The sequence below is a fragment of the Dunckerocampus dactyliophorus genome, chromosome 11, assembly GCF_027744805.1.
Source record: "Dunckerocampus dactyliophorus isolate RoL2022-P2 chromosome 11, RoL_Ddac_1.1, whole genome shotgun sequence".
NCBI lineage: Eukaryota > Metazoa > Chordata > Actinopteri > Syngnathiformes > Syngnathidae > Dunckerocampus > Dunckerocampus dactyliophorus.
In genome coordinates, this window is record NC_072829.1 from 19,513,219 (window position 1) to 19,529,209 (window position 15,991).

Consider the following 15,991-nt stretch of genomic DNA (forward strand, 5'->3'; position numbering starts at 1 on the left):
TGAGGTCTATCAGTCTGGAAAAGGTTGTAAAGCCATTTATGAAGCTTTGGGACTCCAGCGAACCACAACGAGAGCCATTATCCACAAACGGTAAAAACATGGAACAGCAGTGAACATTCCCAGGAGTGGCCGGCCAACCAAAATTACCCCAAGAGCGCGCGACAACTCATCCAAGAGGTCACAAAAGACCCCACAACAACATCGAAAGAACTGCAGGCATCACTTGCCTCAGTTAAGGTCAGTGTTCATGACTCCACCATACGAAAGACACTGGGCAAAAACGGCCTGCATGGCAGAGTTCCAAGACAAAAACCACTGCTTAAGAAAAAGAACATTAATGCTCACCTCAATTTTGCCAGAAAACATCTTCAGGATCCCAAACACCTTTGGGAAAATACTCTGTGGTCTGACAAGACAAAAGTTGGAACTTTTTTGAAGGTGAGTGCCCCATTACATCTGGCATAAAAGTAACGCCACATTACAGAAAAATAACATCATACCAACAGTAAAATATGGGGATGGTAGTGTGATGGTCTGTGGCTGTTTTGCTGCTTCAGGACCTGGAAAAGTTGTTGTGATAAATTGAATAATGAATCCTGCTTTCTACCAAAAAGTCCTGAAGGAGAATGTCCGGCCATCTGTTTGTGACCTCAAGCTGAAACCAATTTGGATTCTGCAGCAGGACAATGATCTAAAACAGCAAGTCCACCTCTGAATGGCTGAAGAGAAGCAAAATGAAGACTGTGGAGTGGCCTAGTAAAAGTCCTGACTTGAATCCTATTGATATGCTGTGACACAACCTTAAAAGGGTGGTTCATGCTCAAAAACCCTCCAATATGGCTGAATTACAACAATTCTGCAAAGATGAGTGTGCCAAAATTCCTCCACAGCGCTGTAAGAGACTCATTGCAAGTTATTACAAACACTTGACTGCAGTTGTTGCTGCTAAGGGTGGCCCAACCAGTTGTTAGGTTTAGGGGACAATCACTTTTTCCACACAAGGTCATATACTGTAGGTTTGGATTTTTTTTTTCTCCCTTAGTAACAAAAGGTTTCATTTAAAAACTGCATTTTGTGTTCAGTTGTGTTGTCATTGTGAAACACTTTTTCACACCACTGTAACATCTGTATCAACAGATGCCTTTTAAAAGAGCGCCATTGATTTCCTAAGTTAACATTGCTTAATATTGTTGTTGTCATTTGCAGGTGTGTCGAACTGCACCCTGTCACAATGAAGAGCTGTTTCTTATGTTCTTGTCCTCTCATCAAGCATAAGATCACCAAAGACACCACGTCCCAAGGAGCCTAACCACTTCAGGCCTGTTGCCTTGACCTCTCACCTGATGAAGACCATGGAGAGGATTATCCTGCAGCACCTGCGACCCCTGGTGGGCACTCAGCTGGACCCCCTGCAGTTTGCTTACCGGCCTAGGATCGGAGTAGACGACGCAGTGATCTACCTGCTGCACAGATCACTGCTACACCTGGAGGACAGCGGGAGCGCTGTGAGGGTCATGTTTTTTGACTTCTCCAGTGCCTTTAACACCATCCAGCCGTCACTACTCAGAGTGAAGATGGAGAGTGTGGGAGTGGACCAACAACTGACTGCATGGATTTTAGACTACCTCACCAACAGACCACAGTATGTGAGGCTCCGTCACTGTGTGCCTGACATGGTGCTCTGCAGCACAGGTGCCCCTCAGGGTACGGTGCTCTCCCCTTTCCTCTTCACCCTCTACACCTCGGACTTCACACACAACTCCCCACAGTGTCACATCCAGAAGTTCTCCGATGACACAGCCATTGTTGGTTGTGTTTCGGAGGGGAATGATCTGGAATACAGGACGGTCATCAGGGACTTTGTCAGCTGGAGTGAGCTTAACCAGCTGCAACTCAACACCAGCAAGACAAAGGAGATGATCATTAACTTCCAGAGGAAAACATCCCACTTCACACCGGTGAACATCCAGGGAGCGGACATAGAGTTGGTAGACAGCTACAAATTCCTGGGTGTTCACCTTACCAACAAACTGGACTGGTCCGTCAACACCCACACCCTCTACAAGAAGGGCCAGAGTCGCCTCCACCTGCTGAGGAGACTGAGGTCCTTTGGTGTGTGCAGGACTCTCTTACGGACCTTCTCTGTGGTGGCCTCAGTCATCTTCTAAGCTGTGGGCTGCTGGAGAGGGGGCAGCACGGACAGGGACAGGAGCAGGATAAATAGACTGATCAGGCGAGCTAGCTCTGTCCTGGACGGTCCTTTGGACTCCGTGGAGGAAGTGGGGGAGAGAAGGATGTTGGCTAAGCTGACATCCATCATGGACAACACCTCTCACCCGCTACATGACACTGTTGTTTCCCTGGGCAGCTCCTTCAGCAGCAGACTGTTACACCCACGGTGTAAGAAGGAGAGGTTCCGCAGGTCCTTCATACCGACCGCTATCAGGCTCTACAACACCTGAACCATTTTGTATTTCACTATGTCTATGCATTGCATGCATTGTCTATGACTATGCATTCTTGACTTGTGTACATACTTGTGTATCTTGCTTGCTGCTGTAACAGATGAATTTCCCTGCTGTGGGATTAATAAAGTACTACTACTACTAGATCAGCAAAACATTAGAAGCACCCCTGCAGTGCAGTTTTACATCAGTACACACAACAAGGGCAATAATAGCTTTCACATTTTATTTTATTTGTTCTTTTTAGTTTAAAGACTTCAAATTTCATTGAAAAACACAAGAATATGAGACCTAACAACTAATCCAGAGTAAAACAACATAAAAAAAATTGTAAACTGATAGTTCATTCAAACATTAAAGTTTACTTAGATTCAACTGTGATTTCAAAGGGTATTTGTATATTGGGAGTTGACAAAATAAACAAAACATACATGTTGTTCCACGTCTGTGACCTCCTTCCTCTGGCTCCCCTCCACACAAAGTCAATGGTGGGCGGGGCCTCGCTGCTCAGTTTTCAGCCCATTCCGGAAGTCACAGCGATGATGTCGCTCTCCCATTGGCTCCTGTCTGCAAACACGTCACAATCATGATTAGAATTGATGATCGGGCGGTCTGATTTCATTGTCTAGCAACGGGGACCTGGGGAGGAAATCTGCTTGATTTTGAAGCTTCGCCTGAATTGGTCACAACAAGTATGGACGCGATCGCACTTTTCGCTTAAGTTGCCAGGTTTGTGCGGCTGTCCGTTTGAAGCCGAGGGCCACCGGGAAAGCTCTAGCAGGGCTCGGGGAATGTAAGGTTGAAAGGAAAAGTTTAGCTTCTGCTATCCTTTTTTTGGAAAGCTATGCTAATGCTAGCTAGCGTCTGCTGGCACGGACATGGCCGTTCGGGCCTGCAAGCTAAGTATGTTTAAATCCTAGCGTGTTGATGCACCGCTTACCGGGAGCGTTTATCTTGTGGCTGTATACGCTTCCTGAGTGGGAGGTTTATTTCCCGATCCCTGCAAGTGTCTTTGCTAATTATCGCCGTTCTGTTTTCCTGTGCCGACTGTGGCCATGCGCAGTGAGGCTGCCAAAATAAAGCCGCTGGATGCTTATTGGTCATACTGCAGTACATGTGATTTCCTGAGACGGCTTTGTCTAGTTGGTTGCTACTTTTTTTTTTTTTTTTAACATGGAAACGCATGTGCTGTTAAGCTGACAGTTAATGAAATATATCACCCTTTTACGTAGAGAGCATCATAACTGAAATAACTGACTGGTTGGTTTGGTTACCAAGGGAACTTTGTTAAATCGTATTTAATATTAATGAAAACCTGTTGCAATAATAACAATGTAATTGCAATGTACCACATAGTTAAATACCAAGTGTGAATATTGGCACGGAGTTGTAAACCTGCAGCAAACGATCCAAAATCCAGAACACACAAGCGCCATAAAACAAATGCTGCATAATAAAAAATACTGCAATCAACCAAATGCTGCAAGATCAAAAACAAATGCAAAAGAAACATTTTGAAAAAGCCAGAAACACACAAACTTCCAACAGAACTAACTGCATGGGATAAATGCAGCAAGTTGACAGAATAAAACAGAAGTTTGCCAGCCTACCAGCTGTTCAATCAATCAGAGATGCCAGAATTTCATACACACTTTTGATTAACGTTTGAATGTTCTTTTGAATTCAGACCAAACTTTTTAACAAAGTACTCTGCTTTCGTTTTTTCCAACAGTGGGTGCGGCACACTGAGACAGGATGAGGGGAAACTGGGAGGTGACAACATAAAAACGTGGATGCTTCGCTGTGATCAGCATGACAGCTCCATTGCCATCCAGTAGCAGCATGGACTCATGGCCACAAAGGCGCGGCCTTCAGACTGTGAGTATGTTTAACTTTTTTGGCTAACAAAAGAAATCTTTTGGAAATCAAATGAGGGTTTGACACGATCTTACCTGCATGTTTGTTTATCCCGGTTGAAGGTAAGATGATGAGGCAAAATTTAAGATTATAATGAACTATAATAGGCTAATACTGATATAATCTTAAGAAGGGGACCCCCTGATTTTTTTCATGTCAGTGTGAACAGTACATTTCCGATTTTTTCCGATTTTTTTAAATGCGACTCAGGTCTCGTTCGTATGTAGATATAAATACGATATGCAACCGATCTGCTGCAGTCTGAACAGTCAGGTCACATATATCAGGTCACATATATCCGACCTATGCGTCATCAAAAGGTGTGGTTTACCCTGCAAGATTTTAATAAAGGTACTCACGATGTAGGCAAAAGTTCTTCTTGTCAATCAAAAATTATTTTTAAAAAGTGTCAGTGAAGCGGCTCCTTCTACCCACACGCTCCTCGGAACAGACGTCACAGGAAGTTCTTCTACATGAACTGCCATAGCCATTTCTTAGCCAACTCTTGCCCTCTTTCTTCTTAATCTCCTCCATGGAATCTTTTGGTTAAGAAAATAATGACTCTCATTGCACGAAATACTTGAAACACACACCACAGCAATCTTTACTTTCGTAAACACATGGAAATAAGTGTGACGTCGTGCTTTTGCAAATGCTTTGCTTTCACATTAACAAGTCACATTTTTTGGTAATGTGAATGACCACATAAAAAATCTGATTTTAACACAAAATCCGAATTGGGCATCATACCCTGCAGTGTGAACGTAGCCGAAGACACCTCCAGATTACTCCCAAGCAAGACCGTCCGACCAACTCAGAAATGCAAAGATATTTAGTATATACAGTCATGGAAAAAATGATTAGACCACCTTTGTTTCTTCAGTTTCTGTTCCTTTTAATGCCTGATACAAATAAAGGTAACTTTGTTTGGACGAATATAACAATGGCAATAGCTCATAAGAGTTAATTTTTTTGCCAGTACAATGCTGTAGCTACTCATGTAAGAAATTAAGTGATTTTGGTTATTGTCAAGAAAACCATGGAAGTTGCTAAATATCAGCTATTAAATTAAACTCTGTACATGACACAATGCTGTCATGTGTTGCTCTGGCCCACCTATTTGTAACTATTCATCACCAAGCAACTATCATCAACAGATTCTGAGAATATGCTTATCAGGCAGCTGCGTCTTCTCCTGCGTCATTATTATCTTCGAAAAGCTTTTCCCACAGCACAGATGCAGTTGCCCGGCAATGGCATCTTCCTCAAGATAGGGAGAAAACATCTGATGGTGTACTCTTGTAAAACAGAGCTGATAATTACAACCATGACAGATGAATGATAAAATGAATGAATTTATAAGTATTATTATGAATTGTAAGTACAGTCGTTGCCACATCGCAGTTTGAATTCCGCAGCTTCAGTCTGACGGTTTTTCTCAAATATATTCATTAATAAATGTTCATGGTTGAATACTGCCTATTAGTAAAAAAAAAAAAAAAGAAAAGACATATTTACGCAAATTTTACATTTTTTGCCTAAATGAAGCAATTTCAAGCATAAAAATGGCCATTTTCTATGCTGCTTATCCTCACTAGGGTCATGGGTATGCTGGAGCCTATCCCAGTTGACTTTGGGACACATATGGGCAAAAACGAAGACAATTTAGAGTCGCCAATTAACCTAACATGCATGTTTTTGGAATATGGGAGGAAACCGGAGTACCAGGAGAGAACCCACACACGCACGGGGAGAACATGCAAACTCCACACAGAGATGCCCAACGGAGATTCGAACTGACAGTCATGCCTTGTTAGACTGACATGTCACAACGACTGTAGTAAAAATGGCTTGTTGGCTCCAAAATGAATCAAGTATATGAAGCTATGAAATAATTAAATTGTAGTGAATTACCAGCTAACATTACTCTTTATTGATTTTATCTTTGTTGTTGTTTATTAGATGAACCTGCGGTCAGTATTCACAGTCGAACAGCAGAGGATCCTGGAGCGTTACTATGATAATGGTATGACCAATCAGAGCAAGGCTTGCTTCCAGCTAATACTGCAATGTGCTCAGGAGGCCAAACTGGACTTCAGCGTTGTCCGGGTAAGGAGGACGTAACTAATTTCCTTCTAGTGAATTAGTTTATCTCAGTCTCTGGAATGTCTGTACGTAATATCAGTTGTTCTCCTCCCTGCAGACATGGGTTGGTAACAAAAGACGGAAACTTGCCTCCAAGGGAGACCAGAATGGAGGCATGTCTCATCCTTTACCTAGTCATGGACTGGCTGGGGGACTGCTGTCCAATCACACATTAGCTGGAGGAGCTCTGTCCAATCATGGGCTGTCAGCAGCAGCACTGCTCCCTGCTGAAATCACTGTCGCCCGCAACATCCAGAATCGTAGTCACCTTCTCCCTACAGGATCCACCTTCCCCTCTTTTTCAGCATCATCATCTTCTGCTTCCTCTCCACCTCCTCTGCGCAGTGGGAACAACACAAACAATAATAATGACATCATACTGACTGGTATCTATTCTCTCAACTCCAGTCCTTGCTCACGACCAAAACACACCACCTCTATGCCTCAGCCTGAATCTGAGCTCTCTGCGCCCCCTGCTTCATCCTTGATCAGCCAGACTCTGCAGAGCAGAACCAGCTCCAATTCATCACCTCTTCAGTCCAAGTTAGCATCTCTCTCTCAGAATCCTTCCTTCACCTCTGCCTCTGCATCTCTGGTTTACGTTGCTGGAAGGGACATGAAGGCCAGTCTGTCCCTTAGGGATGTAGCATTAGCAGCAGGAGCTGGAGGGTTACCTCCTAGCTGGACTCGACCGTTTGCTACTGCACAAACTCGCTCATGGTCATCTTCGTCTCAGTCCGAAGCTCAGCTTCAGCCTAGATCTGACACCAGTCCCCAACCACCACTCCCTGTTCCACAAAAGACTCGGCTGTCCCTCCCAGTCCAAAACTCTGGTCCTACCCCTGAGCAGACACCTTGCATCCAGAAGGTGTTCACCTTAGCAGAAAGAGGAGAAGGCAGCAGAACTAAGCCCGGACTTAGTTCTACTCTGAAATGCCAGGAGCTTCAGAGGTCAGTTTCCCACACTCTGGATACCAGTCATAACTTCTCCATTGCCATGGAAACTGCAGATGAAGAAGATGAATGGCAAAGGGAAGAGGAACTAGCAAATATGGCTGCTCAGAATAACACCAGTCAGGAGCAGACAACATCTTTGGGAAAAGGAAACCACTCATTGACCCAGGCCAGCTCCAAAAACATACCGCTTCACAGCAACTCATCTCATCAGGCAAGCGATTCACTCGCACAGACCTCACTTACTGGGAACGCCAGCTCACAGGTTAGAGAGGTCTTATGAAGTCATCCATCTGAGTGAATTCAAAACTTGAGCCTGGTTTGTATTTTTCTTTGGTTGCAGACTTCAGTCAGCGCTGCCCCTTGGTTTATCAGCAACTCCAGAAAGAGAACCGTGAGTCCCGAAGTGCCAAAATCTAACCCAACATTCAAAAAACACTTCATTAGGTACACCTGCCTAAACTAGTGAATTTCAGTTGGAGAGCTGTGTCAAAAATGTTGCCATATTGAAATGCTCAGTTTTGATTGTGATGTATTAATTCACAAGTATTATTATTGCGGTTGTTTTGCAGCTTTGTCGAACTGCACTGCACTGTGTGATACTGAGAGCTTGTTCTATTATTCTATTATATCTTATAAGATGGAAGAAACACTTGAAAGATAATATAAAGTTTTACACCTCTCTGATAGTGTCAGCACTGTCATCTTGTAATAGATTTCATTAGACTGTGCAGGTATATCTAATGTGGCAAGTGAGCATTTGTACATAAAAACAAATACTGCCCATTCATGGCATTTTGTTTATTTTGCTTACTTATTCTTATCGGTAAACTACTTCATGCAGTTGTTTGCTGACGTATGCATGCATGCATGCATCATGTCGCTATTAGAAATACTGCAATAAAATTAAGAACATTACATCACTTTTCAGTTTCATAAAATGGTAATCTAATTACTGTGCTGGATGGTTGTTGACTTAACTGACCTGATATATGGATCATTGTTCTCCACATCATCTGTGTTGTAATACTGCTGTCTGGTTTCTAAAACTAGAGACCAGACAAAAACCAGATGTTGCTTTGCGTCAGTGTGCATGTCATGTGTTCAGTTGCAGGATCGGACACAATTCAGTGATGGGGATCTCGTTCAACTGAAGCGCTACTGGGACAGGGGAATGACCAGTCTGGGCTCAGTGTGCAGGGAAAAGATTACTGCTGCAGCAAACCTGCTCAATGTAGACAGTGAAATAGTGAAGGTAAAAACACTCAATGAAAATGTGTGTTTTATTCTGGTGATGAATGCTTTTCAAAGATATTTCATATTTAATTTATGGCTCTCCCATATTGTTCTACATAAAACTGAAATAACATTGGAATTGTTTTTGAGACTACTAGTTGTTGAATGGCCAATGTATTGTTGTTTTTTGTCCAGGTCCAATTTAAAAATAGAATTTTGCTTTAAGTGAGGATATATTTGCAGAAGTGACAATATAATTTTAGACCATATGTAAGGTACGAGTTTCATCTTGTGGATAGCACATTGTTTAACCATATCAGTTTTTGCATTTATTTACTTCTTACGTTCAAGCATTTGATTGTATGTTTGTATATACGCAAAGTATGATAACAGATTTTACACAAGAACTTATGTTTCCAATGTGAATAGCATTCTAAAAGCTGATGCTCAGTGGACATTACTTTGGAGCAGTGGACATTACTGCCACCTACAGGATTTAGGTGTTTAACCTTGTTTTACTTGTATGGATTGTAGTTGAAAATTGTAATCTAGTAGAAAACATAATTCTCTACAGTGGATTTGCAATTAAGCATTCGCAATCCCGCAAGTTTGCAGATTTTTGGTGAAAAATCAATAATTAACGCTGTTAACATAAGGATTTACTTTTAGGTGTTGCCACAAATTTGTAGTGTTATTTGCTTTGCTGGTGCTGTAGCCCTGGCTAACTTGCATCTAATGCCTGTTGAATCTTTGGTGAAGTGGCTCCACACCTTACTCTTCCCCTCTGCCTGAAGCAAAAATACAATGTTGTGAAAAAGTGTTTGCACCCTTCCTGATTTCTTATTTATTTGGCATATTTGTCACACTTAAATGTTTCAGATCATCAAACTAATTTAAATATTAGTCAATCACAACACAACTGAACAAAAAATGACGTTTTTAAATGAAACTTTTCAGAATTTCCTAATTTTCATAATTAAGGGACATGGCCCTGTGCGCATGTCATTGCAATGACGAAAGGACTACAGACGTTTATTTAGTTTGTTTAGAGTTGGAAATACATACATGGTGTTTGAATTACACTGCTGTTGATATGTTCAGGTCAGAATAAAGTTATAAAGGAGCGCCAGACTCTGTGGGGAGCTACACTGCCTCTGTCTGTCGCCATAACAGAGAGCCGTGCTTGCCATGATGTGTATGCATTAAATGTGCAAAAAAAAAAATGTTAATGTAATTATAATATAATAAGGGCCGCACGGTGGTCTATTGGTTAGCAAGTTGGCCACACAGTCACAGTCAGGAGATCGGGAACACCTGGGTTCGAATCTTCGTTGGGCATTTCTGTGTGGAGTTTGCATGTTATCCCCGTGCGTGCGTGGGTTTTCTCTGGGTACTCCGGTTTCCTCCCACATTCCAAAAACATGTTAGGTTAATTGGCGACTCTACTGTAAATTGTCCATAGGTATGAATGTGAGTGTGAATGGTTGTTTGTCTATATGTGCCCTGCCATTGGCTGGCGACCAGTCCAGGGTGCACCCCACCTGTTGCCCAAAGTCAGCTGGGATAGGCTCCAGCATACCCCCGCGACCCTAATGAGGAGAAGCAGCATAGAAAATGGATGGATGGATAATGAAATAAATTAGTACCCGCCATTAACACCTATTTTTGACAGCCCTGCTAAAAGGTCTTACAGATCACTTGGACACATACACAGTACACATATAGCTAAATAATAATATTGCAACTTCTGTTCCGAGCTTTCTAGATGCCGCCAGGCATGTAAACAAAAATGCCAGAAAGTCAAATGATATCGAAGCATGAGCGATCACACACGCTGGTATAGATAGGCTTATCATGTGACAAGCTGTCGTCATTTAACTACACATTTACTCGTACCATTGTGTCTTTGTGCTCTCTGGCTGTCAGACATGGATCAGCAACAGACGAAGGAAGTGCCGTCTGATGAGTATTGAAATACCACCACCTAAAGGCGGACCTGCTGTATTCACAAGCTCCCCAGGGAGTGACTCTCCAATGGCGTTTAGCCCTAACGAAGATCAGCTCAGAACACCTGAACTTGGAGATGACTTGAGCGATGGCCTCGGCCTCTCTGAAGGTGAGGCCACTGATGCAACACTTGCATCATTTACCTCTATTTGAACTGTGTGGGTCAGTAGTGATGCAGCGCTCTCACTTCCAGATAGCAACATTGACTCACTCCATAGGGAAGAAGATGAAGCAGATGTGAACATTCCTGCACCACTCGCTAATAATGTGGTACGATTCATTATTTATTTGATTCTACAGTTCACTCTTGCTACATTTAATGTCTTTACTAATAACTATTATATAGCTTTGTTATTAATGGTGTATAGTAGGTCTGCTCAATGAGTTGGTTTCATTCTTTGGACGTTTTATAACTGATAAATGTGCGGCGATGATGTCAGATGATTCCTGTCCACAGTAAACATTTCTTAGCAATCATAGATGCAGAAAAAGTCTTGAATTATATATGAATACATCAACAGTAGATTTTTGTGTATTCGCCATTTAGCATTCAGATTTTTGATCAAAACAAATATTTATTTGTGGGCAAACCCACCAGAGAGCAGTACAGAGAGACACACAGGAACGGAGCGACAGAATCTCCAAATTATTTTGTGCTTATAAGCTAATTAGGCCGTTTATTGGGAGAAAACATCTTATTTGCCCTACATTAGTAAAGCTTGAGTTGCACAGAAATTACTAGAACTTGATTGGGGAGGTGTTATTTATATGCAGACAATCTGCAGTGAATCAGCTTGATACACTGGAACACACAAAGTAACTGCACTACACGGACTACACGGGTATCAAAGTAGACACTTAAACACTTTTTTCACAGCTTACCATTTTTGGTGGTGTTGGGCTGACCAGGACGTGACATAATGGTGATGTTTCTTGCACGTAACACAGAGCTCTAGTGGATGGACCCTGTTTCAAACTTCGCAAGACTCAACAGTGTTCTTCAAAGCATTGTTAGTTGCACAAGAGTAACACACTTCACATTCCATGGAAACAATTTGACTCAGCATGTATGTTGTTTTTCAGCAGGTTCCTGCTCTGCAGAACATAAACACATACAACACCTTTAGTACATCAGCCAGCATAGGACAAACACAGTCACCCCAGGCATACAGAATTGAGAGAAGCAGTAATAGGAGGCGGCAACTGAAACATCTCAGTGACTGCAGCGGTAGTTGTCCATCAGATGGTGAGCATGGGGCTTTTTAATTTGTCTGTGTTGGAATAGTGTTTAGGTACTGTAGAATCTCACTGCAGGCTTTTGTAAAAACATAAAAGAAATATCTCAGTCCATAACAGTTTTTAAAAACTGGTAATGCCAAAAGTCCATTAGTTAAAGATCTAGTGTGTTGAGTTTGGGTACCAAAGCACTGAGTGCTGCAAAAGTGTTACTGCTTAGGATTTCAAAATACAGTTTAATGCCAGTGTACATGATATAATTTTGACATGTTAAAGCATTAGACCGTGATAGAGCAGTGATGGTGTCCAAGCAGGAAGTCCATCGTGGATCTTATAAACCCTGTTGTAGAGCTATTGGTGCCAGGATTTCATTTGTTGTGAACGACCAGACAGACAAAAAATATGACAGAATGGACAGTATTGTAGTATTGTAGCATTAAGATATGTTTTGGAAACAGATAGAGACAGACTCAACCTAATGCTACCATAAACATGTGACTTTTGTTTCAGATTTTTGGAGGCATTTTGTACATGTTCAGTGTAGGTAAGGTGGAAGTCCAGATTGACGCATAAATATTTGTAAGTGATACAGGGGAGAGTTATTGATTTGAAAAGATGATGGGATTTGATATGGATAAATGCTTCCTAGATGAGTAAAAGTACATGCATTGTTTTTTTACCATTAATAGTTAAGTGATCATCTTGCACCCATTGATGTAAATGCTGAAGATCTGTATTTAGTTTAATTGCATCAGTGCTTCCGCCAGACACAAAGTACAGCATCATCAGCGTATAACAGAGTTTGAGTCATGAAGTGCATTGGGAAGGTACAGTAGTTTATGCACATCAGGAAGAGTAAAGGTCCTAAAATACTCCTCTGTTTTGTATTAATTTCATCGTCTTTGTGACATACTTGTCCATGTCAAGTCACAAAACAATGCGCAAACAGGGTGAAATTGACATCAAATCGTGTTTTATACACAACAGACACGAAAAAAGTATTCGTAACTGTTACCCCTGCGTATTCAATGTGTTTGCAGTATATTTTTATATGGCTATAGCTTCAAATCACTGTCGTCTGTGCGTCATGCCCCTTGAAGTGCGCGGCACTGTCCCTGGTGCCCTTTTCAGGAGAATCATCGTGTATATGAGTACAGTATGTTAGCGTTTATTTTGATACCCGCGTAGTCGGTGTGGTGCAGCTCCATTGTGTGTTTCACATGTGTTACTCCGTGTGTTTTTATTGGTTGCACTGTGAGTTAGAGAGGGGTTTGGTTTGAACCTCTGGTTGGTTTGTAGTAGAGTGTCAAAATAGACATTTTTATGGGTGTCTCAATTACTTTTTTTTTTGCCATTCACGAGTGATCCCGGAACGTTATCTACTGCACGGTATCCCCGATTTGTTTCACTGTATTCTATGGTACTGTAATTAAGATAACAAGATAGCATTGGTCAGTAGCGATCGTAGTACTGACCGAAATTATACAGTCAGCGATTAAGAATTAGACATTCTTAGGCCTGTTTTAGACCAGATGTGAGTCCCATGACATTTTATGTTTTATAAATCACAAAGGGGATCATTGGAATTGAATCTGTTTTGATTGTCTTAGCAAAAATTACATATTTTGTCAATTTAATGCATACATGTGCATTTACATGCAATAAAGCATTAATAAATGTGTGTTTCTTCAAAAATCTTTTTCAAAATTTAAAGCACCTTTTATGTATGGGTGTTTGTGTATATTTCCATCTACAAAATGTTTTTAAACCTTTTGTTTCTTTACAGAAGGTCGAAGTAATTGATGAGGATGAAGAGGATGATTATAATGATGGTGACGTAGTGGCCTCAGATCTAGAGCAGATGCAAAGCTTGCTTGAATTCAAGGCGAGGACACAGACTCTCACAGACTTCTATCTGAACAACAATTTTGCTCAGTTAAATTTTACTTTCTTTGTTTCAAAACAGCATGAAGAAGTGCAGTTCTTAGAGAATGAGCTAGAGAACCAAAAGCAAAAATACCAGGACCTTGCAAGCTTCACGCAGAGGCTGCTCAGCGCTGTCAGAAGTAACGATGTGGAGAAACAGCAGGTATTTTTAATCAAACAGAATATTTAATTTACATTTCAATCTGAACATTTTTAAATGTGTCGTTAATTGTAATGCCCATGTGTGTTCAGGAACTCATTGCCAGTCTACCTCCGCCATGGGATCAGGTCTTGGACATGACAATGGACAGAGGAGCTCTGCCTGATGTTGTGTCGGAAGACAAGTCCTCCAACTACAACATCACCTTGACAACTGATGCAGCTGGCTGTACTGAATATGCACTAGCGAGCGAAGACATCCCACTGGTTCACATTAAAGAACCCGTTCCTATTAAAGTTACTGAGCCCTCTGTATCAGAGGAGCAAATGCAAGGAATACCACAACAAGAGTGACTTTTTCATATACAGTACATCAACTTGTGCCACACAGCTGTTCATCATCACAAACACATGCTCCGCGCCCAGTGCCTGTGGATTGAAGCTTCACTCCTGTTGGGCTAACAGTTCATTTTTTTATGGCATATCGTCTTGCTATTGTCCAGTCTGGGGATTAAATATATATATAATAATAATAAAAAGAAATGTGAAAAACGTATTTGGGACTGTTTCTCATGCATCATTGTGTGGATGAAGTTTCAGGATGAAGCTAAAATGCAGTATAAGTATAACCTGCATAGGTTCACTTAAATTGATATTTGTGTCGTTGTGCATGATGTACATTACCGGTCAAAATTTTAAGACCATTTACATTTTGCACTGTTGGATCTTGAGGTTGTAAGTAGAGCTTTAAAGTGCAAAAAGAAGACATGGGAAGGAGACCAAAAATGTTTTGAGTAAGCAATTTATTGCAAACAACTGTTACAGTGAAATACAGTAGGTTGTTCATCAGCTCATCAAATGTTTAAGACCACAGCCAAAATCTTGTAAAAGCCAAAATCTTGGCAAAAATGTCGATTCAACGTTATTTTATTCACAGTCATGATCTCTTGATGGCAAAGCCAAAAAAGCTTCTTCTCTTTGAACGCGTTCGGATTGTTGAGGTGAACCTTCAAAGATCCTGAGGGTTATGGAACAAAAAAGCGGTAGACCCAAAAAATGTCACTGGCCCAGAGCGGAAGGATCCGATTGGCTATCCCGTCAAGACAAGGTTGTTACTTGTGCCGAGTGCAGTCCAATAACCATCAGACGGCATCAAGAGAAGGGTTTTAAGAACAAAAAACATCTTCAAAGCCCTCGTCTCTTTCAATGGCAAAAATTGCCCGTTTGGGATTTAGACAAGAGCACCAAACATGGGACAATGAAAGGTGGAAGAAACTTTTATTCTGTGATGAGAAGAAATGAAACCTTGATCCTGATTCCATACAGCACAGTGAAGGGGTGCCTTTTCAATGGAACAATGGAGCTTCAGGTTGTGCAGGGGCGTCAAATGGCAGATGGCTATGTGGAGATGTTGCAGGGGGCATCCCTCACGACTGAAGGCCCTCGACTGTGTGCTAATGACCGGGTTTTTCAACAAGACAACACTGCAGTTCACAATGTCTGCCTGACAAAAGGACTTCTTCCAGAGGAATAACGTCTCTTTTGGACCATCCTGCATGTTCCCCTGATCTAAATCCAGTTGAAAACATTTGGGGATAGATGGCAAGGGAAGTTTACAAAAATGGACATCAGTTCCAAACAGACATCCTCTGTGAAGCCATCTTCCCCACCTGGATCAACCTTCCCACTAGCCTCCTGGAAACACTGGCATCAAGCATACCCAAACCAATTTTTGAGGTGATTAAGAAGAATGGCACAGCTACTCATTACTGAGTCATTTTCTGAAAATTGTATTTGGAGTTAGTATTGGTAGTCTGTTCTCAGTCTTGAATGTCCAAAGCAGTGGTCTGATTACAAGCATCCAAAAATACAGTAGCGGTAATTTATTCTTAAGGAATAAATGGAATATATGTAGCCATTGTGTGTTAGTGCATAAACAAAAAGAT

The 15,991-nt window shown here is 41.6% G+C and overlaps 1 protein-coding gene across 3 annotated transcripts; it reads left to right on the forward strand.

Moving 5' to 3' along the window:
- The first annotated feature begins 3,062 nt into the window (after positions 1–3,062).
- Positions 3,063–15,921, forward strand: hdx (highly divergent homeobox). 3 transcript variants are annotated; one of them, XR_008572871.1, is made up of 11 exons: positions 3,063–3,194; positions 4,198–4,343; positions 6,345–6,491; positions 6,586–7,746; positions 7,825–7,875; positions 8,590–8,736; positions 10,644–10,833; positions 10,918–10,994; positions 11,673–11,734; positions 13,747–13,845; positions 13,927–13,984. XR_008572871.1 is itself a non-coding variant. In XM_054791835.1 (11 exons), exons 2-11 carry the CDS (start codon positions 4,278–4,280, stop codon positions 14,397–14,399), a joined length of 2,322 nt encoding a protein of 773 aa, XP_054647810.1. In that variant the 5' UTR covers positions 3,063–3,194; positions 4,198–4,277; the 3' UTR covers positions 14,400–15,921. The 3 variants fall into 3 exon arrangements, 1 of the variants encoding a protein (XP_054647810.1); XR_008572870.1 differs by lacking the exon at positions 13,927–13,984 and adding an exon at positions 11,808–11,970 and having other exon boundaries at positions 13,747–13,843; XM_054791835.1 differs by lacking the exon at positions 11,673–11,734 and adding an exon at positions 14,139–15,921 and having other exon boundaries at positions 13,927–14,049.
- Positions 15,922–15,991: the final 70 nt, after the last annotated feature.

Excerpts from the sequence above, each read along its gene's own strand:
- hdx (XM_054791835.1), top strand. The coding sequence starts at position 4,278 with ATGACAGCTCCATTGCCATCCAGTAGCAGCATGGACTCATGGCCACAA. Across the intron at positions 6,492-6,585 it reads TGGACTTCAGCGTTGTCCGG|ACATGGGTTGGTAACAAAAG; the intron begins GTAAGGAGGACG and ends TCCTCCCTGCAG. Across the intron at positions 10,995-13,746 it reads CACCACTCGCTAATAATGTG|AAGGTCGAAGTAATTGATGA; the intron begins GTACGATTCATT and ends GTTTCTTTACAG.